The 11,995-nt window shown below is 28.0% G+C and overlaps 1 protein-coding gene across 1 annotated transcript; it reads left to right on the forward strand.

Moving 5' to 3' along the window:
* Window positions 1-672: 672 nt before the first annotated feature.
* LOC137647943 (glutamic acid-rich protein-like) lies at window positions 673-11,768 on the forward strand. The gene is made up of 3 exons (XM_068380891.1): window positions 673-1,446; window positions 10,175-10,235; window positions 11,323-11,768. The coding sequence occupies exons 1-3, from the start codon at window positions 673-675 to the stop codon at window positions 11,766-11,768; spliced, it is 1,281 nt and encodes a 426-aa protein (XP_068236992.1).
* Window positions 11,769-11,995: the final 227 nt, after the last annotated feature.

Genomic DNA, 11,995 nt, shown 5'->3' on the forward strand with positions numbered 1-11,995 from the left:
GTAAACGCGAATTATGAATTTTTCAAAATATATATATTTACAATTTGAAAGAAAAAGCATGACACAGATGTTGTTATTTTATAGAGTTAATAAAATCCTATATAGGAATTTTATTAACTTTTGTAGTAAAGTTAATAAAATTATACTCAAAAGTTCATAAAATTGTAGTTTTTTGTGGATTTGAGTTTTGTCATGGTTTTTTTAAGAGAAAAATAATATTTTTCACGCTTCTTTTTTTTTTACTAATTTGATTAACTGAAATACACAATTGGTGGTTGACACACATTAAATTTTTTGGTGGCAAAAATATATATTCAAATTTTTTTATTAAACAGGTTAATGTAACCTACTTGGTGGGGAAGCACACAATATATTGAACAATAAAAGGACAAGGGTGAGCCAACGGGGCTCATTTTACAATGAAGAGAATAAACGTAAGGAGCTCCGTGGATAAGGGGCCCACAGTCCTCAAAAAAATGAAGTACAATCTTCCTACGCCTGGACGATTTTTAGAGGAAAATTATTTTTCTCCACTACCCACTGCGGCAAAAGAATTTTACGACCCACTTTTATATTATGATGAATACCCTTTTTTGGGTTGTGAAAAAAAATGAATACCCTTTTTTAGGTTGTGAAAAAAAGGGAGATTACAAAACTATACCCCCAATTTTGATGAAAAAAACAGTAGTAACAAGTAAAAAGGAGGAAAAACATGAAGACTTATGTGAGCTAGAGATTATTGACAACGACGACGACGACGATGATGAAAAAGAAGAAGAAGAAGAAGAAGAAGAAAGAAAATCAAATGATAAGGCGGATATCAACAATGACGACGGCGACGATGATGATGAAGAAGAAGAAGAAGAAGAAGAAGAAGAAAGAAAATCAAATGATAAGGCGGATATCGACAATGACGACGGCGACGACGATGATGAAGAAGAAGAAGAAGAAGAAGAAGAAGAAAGAAAATCAAATGGTAAGGCGGATATCGACAATGACGACGGCGACGACGATGATGAAAAAGAAGAAGAAGAAGACAACGAGAATTTTTTAACAAAAAAAAACGGAGATTACAAAACTATAGCCCCTATTTTAGTGAAAAAAACAGTAGTAACAAGCAAAAAGGAGGAAAAATATGAAAACAATGATGATGATAAAGAAGATGGTGGTAAATATAATAATTTTTTCTCGGATTCAGAAGTTTCGTCGACCCCACAGGATAACGATGAAAAAGAAGAAACAATAAATATGCACGAGAAGTTTCTAAAAAGGAAACACCTTTTTTTCGATATATTTAATTTCACCTCAAAAAGGTGTTTCATCGGACATGAATGTAGTTTGAATATCGAGATATACAATCTCGAAGATTATGTAAAGAAAAATAAAAAGAAGGATATTGTTCTTGCCTCAAAAATAAGAGACGCGAATAGAGAACATAAATTTTTGGTAAGCATCACAACTAAAAATTTTCCTAGGAAAATTTGCGATGCCATCTTTATAATTGATGACTCTAAACAAAGTATCAACAAAATTATACCAGAAATGAAAAAGCTGTTAAGTAGAGGATATAAAAACATATACCTAAGCATAAAATACCACACATATCATTTTTATAAGATAATTAACTCTCTGTTGAGTTATCTTTTAACAGCTTGTAATATGTCATATGTAAACTGTAAAATATTTGTATTTTACAGTTTCCATAATAATGATGAATTAAATTACCTAAGGTCATATTTCAAACAAACAAAATATGAACCATGGGAAATTTTTCTCGATAAAATTGTTCGGGTCAAAAGATTTGACGATGAAATGAAATCGTTTGGTGGCAACAAGTACACACATATACTTAAAAAACAAAAATGTTATTCGATCGCCAGAAAATTTCCAGACATTTTAAAAAAATTCAAATCTGTTATTATCAATGATAAAGTTAAAAACTGTATCAGTCAGGAATTTAAAAATATTTTAAAGTTGTTTGTAATATTCAACAATTGTATAACACAAATGAATACTGATGTTATAAAAAAACAACCAATTGATAAATTGATGATTGAAATATCTGAAAGTAACATTGAAATTTCTGTATTGCTTTCAAATGACATAAAGAATATCATTATATTAGACAACAATCATCTATGTGATATATTAAATTATGATGTCATTGGCCGGTGTATATCGTGTTGTTTAAAACCCACTGTGCCCGCAAAAAAAATTATAAAGGCGAAAAATACTTACTCACTTGAAATTGAGGTAAAGTATATCGAAAAAAAAATATTTGATGAAGAGGAGACAATTAATTCCATTTTATCTAATACTTTTGAAAAAAAATGGGCTTTGTTGTAAACGTGAAAGTATGGAAGGTATTACAATTGTAAATGTACATCGTATTATAAAATAAAGTTATATCTCATATTCTATACCTGAAATATTTTACCTAGATTTTTGTTATATCAAGTAATGAATCATTAATGGTATTATTATTAAAATTTTTTTAACGGGCTCGTGGTATATCTAAATTTTGTAATAACAAACATTCAAATAAATTTTGTTTTTTGTGGTTAAATAAAATAACACGATTGTTTAAATTTACAAAATAATATATTTACTATGATGGTTATTACAAACGGCAACGTCATTGGAAAATTTTGTAATTGATTAACCAATAACATATATATACAAAGAACATTGAACCGAAATAATTTTACATTTGTAAATATATATTGTATTATAAAATAAATTTAAATCACATATTCTTAAATTATTTCTCATTTTCATTGTATAGTTATATAATTTTATGTAAAGTTAATTGGAGAAAGAGAGAGAGAGAGAAAGAGATATATATATTGGGATAAATTTCTAGCCCTTCATTCTGGTTTCATATCACGCGATAAGTGCTTTATATATAAAACTTTCCTTATTTTCATTTCAATATGAGCATTTAAAGTGAGAGATGTTTAGCATTTTTATGTGATTATTATACTCATGGACATTCAGCAACACAAATAATAGAAAAATTAAGGAAAAAATTTAGTGACGATATAATAATGAGGAGTATGATAAAAAGAACTTACATTTTTTATGATTATATACATTTCATAAAAATAAACTACACAAAAAACTATCGTTATTTTCTTGATATGGTACATTCACAATTACCATCAATAAAAAGAGAAAAAACAAATGAGTCCACATATTTACAATTATCAAACACAAATAAAGAAGAAACAGAATGGCCCCGTACAACTTATACAACAAAAACAGATAATTTATCTATCAATAAAACGAAAAAAACAAACGATTCTCAATCTTCGTCGTTCTTGCCACAAAACCAATATATTTGTCCTCAGAAGAGACGAAACCGCGTAACGATTGCAAAACAAATACTTTCTGATATAGATATAAACCCGTCTTTCACCGAGGAAATTATTACAGGAGACGAAATATGGATAAAAATTTATGATGCAACCGAAAAAAAATACAAAAACCTCATGTTAACTGTATTTTTTTATTACAAAGGCATCATTTACCACGAATATGCTCCACTGAATCAAACTTTAACAAAAGAATACTATTTGGGAGTTCTCCAGCAATTGATTGGGGCCATAGAAATCAATCGACCAGATTTGTGGAAAAGTAAAACAATGCGACTTCATCACGATAATGCTGCTTCTCATACGTGTAATCTGATAAAATATTTTATCGACACCCATTTCAAATATAAAGTGCCACATCCATCTTATAGTTCTGATTTGGCTCCCTGCGATTTTTGGCTTTTTCCGATAATCAAAAAGGCAATCTCTCTAGAAGATAGAAAAACTTTAGATGAAAATAAAGCCAAAAAAATAATAGATAAGATATTATCGGAAATTCCAGAAAAAGAGTTTAAAATATGTATGCTCGAAAAATATAAAAAGGTTTTAAAATTGTGCGTTGAATCTGGTGGAAAAAAAATATCTCTTTCAACGCCCCAGCATACGCTTATTGTAAAATAAACAAATAAATGGATGTAAAATTATATTGCCCCAAACATTTTATTGTGTATAATATTTATCCTCCCAAACATTTTATTATAATATTTATCCTCCATTAAATTATCAGTTAAAAGTTTAATTACCCGAACTACAAATTTGTTCATATCATCATTAGCTAAATTTAGTGATAATATATTCCTTTTGTTTGAAATACACACACTTGGGCTATCTGGGAATAATAATTCATTATAATATTTATCTATTTCTTTAAGATAATTTATATCAATATTTTCCTCGCCCTTACGACCTCTGCGTTTTATTCTATCATTCAACATTACATCAAAATTTAGTCCGTGTAAGTAAATAATTAGATCTGGGTTAAACAATAACATTTTTGATGCAATATTTTTATATAAATCATAGAAATCTTTCCTTAATAGATTCTTATCGGCGTGCAGTTTACTAAAAACTTCAATACCACTTAAAATAGATCTTTCTCCAATGATTATATGTGGTCCTATCTCGGTCCTTTCATTTTGAATTATATCATAAAAGATATTTATTATATTTTTCATATATGTAAAATTAATACCAGTCTGAAATATTTCTGAAAATTCAGATTTATTTTTGTAATATTTTTCTAGGTTATTTTTGTTTGCTGTATCATTCGACCATTCATCAGTAGGTTCTTGTAAAAACGTCCAGCGCACATTTTTCTTGTTTGGTTGCGATTTAAACCTTTCTAATAAAGTAGATTTGCCGATACCAATATTTCCCTCGATTACTATGTATATTATTTTTTGGTTTTTTATTTTATCTAAGATGTCCATGAATTGATCTTCCATCTTAAATAGTATTACAAATAAAAACTGGTATAAGTTATTATATACTATACATAAAATATCTTTATAATAATAATAATAACAGTAATTATGACCAACCATACAAAAATATAGATTATGACGTATAAATGAAATATTATTCATATAATTATTGTTTTCCTTTATATTACCTATTTTTTTTTGTCTTTGGTTATTTTTATGTGAATTATAAGCAAATAATTTATTGTAAATAATATAAAAATGCATTAAATAAAATAAATAGATAAAATGTTCTTGTAACTAATTTAATCACAACAACTATCTTTGTCGTTGTCTGACAAAAAATATTATGGAAATTAATGTTTACTGGTGGTTGTGTACCAAACAACGCAAAGTAATATGAGGCATTTAGCGTACGACTATAACTAATATTCTTATTAAACATAATATAATCTAAAGCACTAGAAATGTGCATCGTATTATTTTCATTACAAGAAATGTATTTTTCTATGGCTGGTTTAATTTCTCCGTTGGCTCTTTCTACTGATCCTCGACTTTTGGGATGATAGGGTCTGCCTTTTATTCTTTTAACTTCGGGCCACACCCTTTCTAAATATTCATTAACTGTTTTATTTACAAATTCGCCTCCATTGTCCGTTTGTGAGATTTTGGGGGCCCCTAATATACCAAATATACTCCTCAATGCATCGATTATAGATTGAGCATTTTTATTTTTTAAACTCTTTAGTACACAAAATTTAGTTTTATTATCTTGATAGTTTAGAACATATCTACAGCTATTATCTTTTATATTATTATCATTTAAAAGTTTTTGGATATCTATGAAATCTACTTGCCCCCTTACCCCAAATTCTGAAGATATAATTGGTTTTATATTTTTTTTTTTTTTTTTGATTCTGCTTTTCTTTTTTTGATATTTTTACAAGTTGAACAGAAATTAGAAATGTATATTTTTACGTGGATATATTTAATATTTGCAGCATAGTTTTTACAAGCTTTAAAGGTTTTCTTAATTCCTCCGTGTAAAGAATTTATGTGTGCTATCTTAATCGTGTCATAAATTTCTTCAAAAGATATATACGGAATTATTCTTTCGTCGTTCTCTTTATTTTGGTCAATTATTACCCAATTTCCTTTATATTTTTTCAAACAAAAATGGCGTTTGACATAATAATATAATATCTTATCTTTTTTATTATCGATAGAATTGGGGGAATTGGAAAGTAACTCTATATATTTAAGAATCTTTTTTTTATCAAAGTCTTTCCTTGTGCCGTTTAAATGTTGTTGGTTTTCATTAATCATCTCACTAAATTTCATTTTTTGGGAAATTTCATTGGTTGGGGAATAATTCATATTTACTTGAAATTCTTTCACTAATCCCCCCATTCCACACCCCCCTTCTCTGTTTATTGCTTTATATATACTATAGGCAAATAAAAAAACCATAACCCATAACATATCCGAAGAATCATGATATAACTTACAGGTTAAAAAAAATTTTTCTATAATATAATAATAATAATAATAATAATAATAATAATAATAATAATAATAATAATAATAATAATAATAATAATATCTTTGATTAAAGAAGCACAAGAGAACGCATTTGTTATAAAAAACATAAAATCGTTTTACAGAACAATTTTATATTCATTTCATGAATGAATTATCATAATATGAGCTCAATACAATTTAAATCGCTTTTTTTTGGTCTAAAAAGACCAATGAAATGTTTGATTGAACATTACTAACGAGATTTTATTCGACGATCTTTTATTAGGTGTCGAGTATAAAAGTACGCTGACCAAAGAGTAACAGCAACAGTATAGAAAGAGCCTTCGCTGTCGTAGGACCAACTTACCCCAACAAAATGAATCAAGAAAACCAGACTTTACCAACAACCAGCCCCATCAGCCTGGGCACGGAAGACACACGAACATTAATTCAAACGCACCATGACTTGGATAATATCATCAAAGAGATTCGAGAGGAATAATAATTTTACCAACTACACCGAAGAAGATATTGAACTGCCTTATTGTCCTCAGGCGACAAAAAAACCATCAATAATCAAAGACAATTTGGAAAATACAATGGATATATTTCGGGCAAAACAAAGGGATTATTTTTCTACTATTCATAAAATGTGTAATATGCTCTTTCTAGCAAACAACTTTTTTCCCAACCAGAAGATTTATCAGAGGAAGAACAAGAACGTATGGTCAATGAATTCCTTGGTGCTAAAAAATATATACAAAATTTTTTGGAATGTTGTTCTGTTGATATTTATAAAGTAGATATTCCCAATAGATTATCATCCAAATTTACAGATTGGCCATACAGCAATAAAGGTAAATCTTCGGCAAATTATATACAAGAATCACGATATTGGATAAGGCTTATGCTTGATGGTAAAAAATACCCACCCAACATTTGTTTAGATGCTTTAAAAAGTCTACACGTGTTTATATATAGTTCAGATGAAGCTTACATATATACTAGCTATAACATCGAAACTTAAACGTTATAGGGTTGGTATTGTGTATAATAATGGTTGCCTGTTATATTTAGGAAATTTTACGGAGCCTTATATGTTGGCTTTATATAAATTTGTAACTAGTGTTTGATAAACAAAATACATTTTCTCCTTATATATATATATACATACATACACTACACACCCAATTTTTTGCTTTATTTGTGTGTAGAAATTTATTAGTTGGATTGTTTTTGTAAAATAATAATAATAATAAGTGTAGAAATTATTTTGTTTTTTGAATAATATTGAATATTTTTTGGGGGTTTATATTTTGTATTGTTTTAACTCGATTACATTGAAAATATTTAAGTGCCACTAATAATGGCATAAAGACTGTAAATTTTAAACAATCGATCCTGGTATCTCGAGTTTCATACCTATTCATATATTTTTCCTTTGTATCCTGGGATATCTCCCCGAAAAAACCAAATTTATTAAAAATGTAATCAGGTGAAATTACATTATTACTGTTTAATTCTATTTTTTCTAGTTCTAAATGTATATCGTTCACAACCAATACCGAATATTCTGCTTGATAGAGCTTATTATCTAATCCAATCCACTTTTCGTAAACACAAAAATCATCGTTGTCTAACCACTCATTAACTTCTCTGTTTGAATATTTGATAAATAATACTTTCCTTCTTCTGTAAATTCTCTTATTTTTGTAAACTTTTTGTTCTTTTGATCAATCACCGATGTGTGTCCTCGTGGTAAGCTATATTGTCCCCTCGCCAATACTCCCATAGGGAAAAGATGAAAGCAACACATTATGGCTCTCGTTAGTATTCATAAATGCAGTAGATTTTATTTTGTTATCATTACTATTTTCATTCTTTAAAAGAAAATTATTAGCTACGTAAGATGGTGAAACGCACACCAAAGTTTTATATGGATTTGTAGATTCAATACACATAATACCGTAAGATGTTGTCTTTTTGTTTGACGATTTATTATTATTTTTATTATTATTAATATTATACATTTTTTTCTTATATCTTTGTTGAACTTGTGTGTATACAGTATATAATAAATGTTTATAAAAGTGTATTTGACTTGTATATATTCCTTTTATTTAATGAAAGAAAAAATCATCCCTTTTTGTTATAGTTCTATATCTACCTTGGGTTTTAAACCCACATTTAATTCAATTCAACTTTTATGACAAAAAGAAAAAAAATACACCGCCATATTATTTATACGCACAACTCAAGGAGTTATTTCTAGCGCTGGTATTAGTTGATACAATTGATCAATGAATTCTTTAAAAATTTGAAATTCTGTTTGGACGACATTTTCAGTTTCACGAACATTATTTGATAACACGGAAGATTCGATGGCTTCGGCTAAAATCTTTGGAGTTGTTTTTATTAGGTGACAACACCCATAATTATGTACTAGTTGGGAAATTTGACAATTCAAAAATTTTTTACAAAAACCATACTTGGTATTGCAAAAAATGTTTTCATTTTTTAATGGTTCTTTTTCGTTTAGGTTCAATTTATTTTTTCCTTTATATTTATTCTTATTTAAACCCATTTTATCAAATACCATATTTCGCCCAACCAACGTTAATTGTTGAAATCTACCAGTCGTAAAAATCCACAAAGCCGTAACAAAAGCACTATGAAAGAAATCTTACAAGACACAAAGAGAATTATAATTTAACATAGAAGTGACTTGTGTTTGATTATTATTATTATTATTATTATTATTATTATTATTATTATTATTATTATTATTATTATTATTATTATTATTATTATTATTATTATTATTTTTATTATTATTATTATTATTAGGAAAATATGAAAGAATGTTTTCATTACTATTATTAAAAGATAGGGGATGGGAAAATGTTCCACTTAATATTTTAGCATTATTATTTTGTGGAGAAAATATATGAGTAAATAAGTTACAACTAATAATTTTCATGCGTCCCTCTTTTATTGGTTCAATTATTATTCTATCGGGGTGTATAAAATAGGGTATGTATTTTACATTAACATATACTGATATGATTTCATTTAATAATCTCATATACATATCCATTTGTTTTTGTTTGCGTTTATGCAGTTCTTCGGTTTTTTGTTCGCTATCTCTATTCAAAAATACGCCCAAGGTTAAATATAATTGGTCGTCACAAATATTTTTAAAAAATTCCATACAGTATCCATCATATGATCGTACAATTAACGTTGGAAAACACACAATTTCAGAAAAGTGTTCTCTAAATTCTGGTGTGAAATTTAATATTTCAGAAATAGATTTTCCATCTTCTTGTTGAATATATATTAGTTGAGGAGTTGAATAAATAAAGGCCAATAATTTGTTGTTTTTTTATTAATAAACAGGGAATCTTTTACATTGCCAATAAAATATAAATTATTTATGGTTGTATGGTAAGGATACAATCTTAATATATTACTCTTGCCATTTATTTTCATACATTGAAAATTATCATCATCAATTGGATTTATAAAATTGGGCAACCCGCACGTTAAAGATAAGATTTCTATGCGATATTGTTCTTCTTGAAATTTTGGAGAATTATTCATTTATCAATTTTTTATCTTTTGTAAGTATTTTAAATTTCTATAGATGCTGTAATAAAATTACTTAAATTCTCAGCAAGTTTGGTTTCACTGTGATCAATGGGTATTTCTTTGATAATATTTGATATGGCATCGTGGCTATGCAACAATTGGTGGTAAAAAATATTCAAGTCGTTTGAGATATTTAGAGGATATGTATTGCACAAAGCATATATACAATTTCCAGTCATATAACTAATGTTAACTATATCTTTACAGCTTGAATCACAGTGCCATTTTATAAAATTTGGATTTATTAAGCTCAAAAATATACTTGTCAGTAAAAACTCAACTTGGTTTTCATTGGCATGGTTACGTTTCAATTCAATTTCAAAAACTCGTCTAAATAAAGCCAAGTTAAGGTAATTAATTTCATTCAAAAAACAAACGGGCATAAATTTATTTTTCCTTAAAATGATTTTATTTTCGGAAAAGCGACTTTCTTTAGTCAAAAGTTCATGATATAATGTAAGTTGTTTATTTTCTTGGTTATATCCCATAATAAATTGTCTTGCTAGTAATTGTAATGTGTCTATTATTTTTCTGTGTCTTATATCTTGTAACAGGTTATAATTCTTTATATCATGAATAATTATATCCATATTCTCTTTTAATATTTTCATTACCCGTTTAGCATTACCGTGATTACCAAATATATATACATGCTTGAAATTGTATTTACCCATAACGTGGGATAATTCCCCCCGACAAAAATTAGATTCTGTATTATAAATTTCATCTAAAGCACCATCAAAGGCCAAATGAGAATATTCATTATATATAACAAAATTTTTAGTTTCGTGTCGAATCATAGTTTTCCAATCAAAAACTATATATGATATTTCAATAGGAATATTAATATAATATTTTCGACGTCCATCTTTTTTTATATTTTCATAAGAACCAGTATTTTCGGTTTTTTTAAGAGTTTTTTTAAGAGAAAAATAATATTTTTCACGCTTCTTTTTTTTTTTTTTACTAATTTGATTAACTGAAATACACAATTGGTGGTTGACACACATTAAATTTTTTGGTGGCAAAAATATATATTCAAATATTTTTTTTTATTAAACAGGTTAATGTAACCTACTTGGTGGGGAAGCACACAATATATTGAACAATAAAAGGACAAGGGTGAGCCAACGGGGGTCATTTTACAATGAAGAGAATAAACGTAAAGAGCTCCGTGGATAAGGGGCCCACCGTCCTCAAAAAAATGAAGTACAATCTTCCTACACCTGGACGATTTTTAGAGGAAAATTATTTTTCTCCACTACCCACTGCGGCAAAAGAATTTTACGACCCACTTTTATATTATGATGAATACCCTTTTTTGGGTTGTGAAAAAAATGAATACCCTTTTTTAGGTTGTGAAAAAAAGGGAGATTACAAAACTATACCCCCAACTTTGGTGAAAAAAACAGTAGTAACAAGTAAAAAGGAGGAAAAAAATGAAGACTTATGTGAGCTAGAAATTATTGACAACGACGACGACGACGGTGATGAAAAAGAAGAAGAAGAAGAAGAAGAAGAAAGAAAATCAAATGATAAGGCGGATATCGACAATGACGACGGCGACGACGATGATGAAGAAGAAGAAGAAAAAGAAGAAGAAAGAAAATCAAATGATAAGGCGGATATTGACAATGACGACGGCGACGACGATGATGAAGAAGAAGAAGAAGAAGAAGAAGAAAGAAAATCAAATGGTAAGGTGGATATCGACAATGACGACGGCGACGACGATGATGAAAAAGAAGAAGAAGACAACGAGAATTTTCTAACAAAAAAAACGGAGATTACAAAACTATAGCCCCTATTTTAGTGAAAAAACAGTAGTAACAAGCAAAAAGGAGGAAAAATGTGAAGACAATGATGATGATAAAGAAGATGGTGGTAAATATAATAATTTTTTCTCGGATTCAGAAGTTTCGTTGACCCCACAGGATAACGATGAAAAAGAAGAAACAATAAATATGCACGAGAAGTTTCTAAAAAGGAAACACCTTTTTTTCGATATATTTAATTTCACCTCAAAAA

This window comes from Palaemon carinicauda, chromosome 10, assembly GCF_036898095.1.
Source record: "Palaemon carinicauda isolate YSFRI2023 chromosome 10, ASM3689809v2, whole genome shotgun sequence".
NCBI lineage: Eukaryota > Metazoa > Arthropoda > Malacostraca > Decapoda > Palaemonidae > Palaemon > Palaemon carinicauda.

Excerpts from the sequence above, each read along its gene's own strand:
- LOC137647943 (XM_068380891.1), top strand. The coding sequence starts at position 673 with ATGAAAAAAACAGTAGTAACAAGTAAAAAGGAGGAAAAACATGAAGAC. Across the intron at positions 1,447-10,174 it reads ATAGAGAACATAAATTTTTG|CTTGAATCACAGTGCCATTT; the intron begins GTAAGCATCACA and ends ATATCTTTACAG. Across the intron at positions 10,236-11,322 it reads GCTCAAAAATATACTTGTCA|GTTGTGAAAAAAAGGGAGAT; the intron begins GTAAAAACTCAA and ends ACCCTTTTTTAG.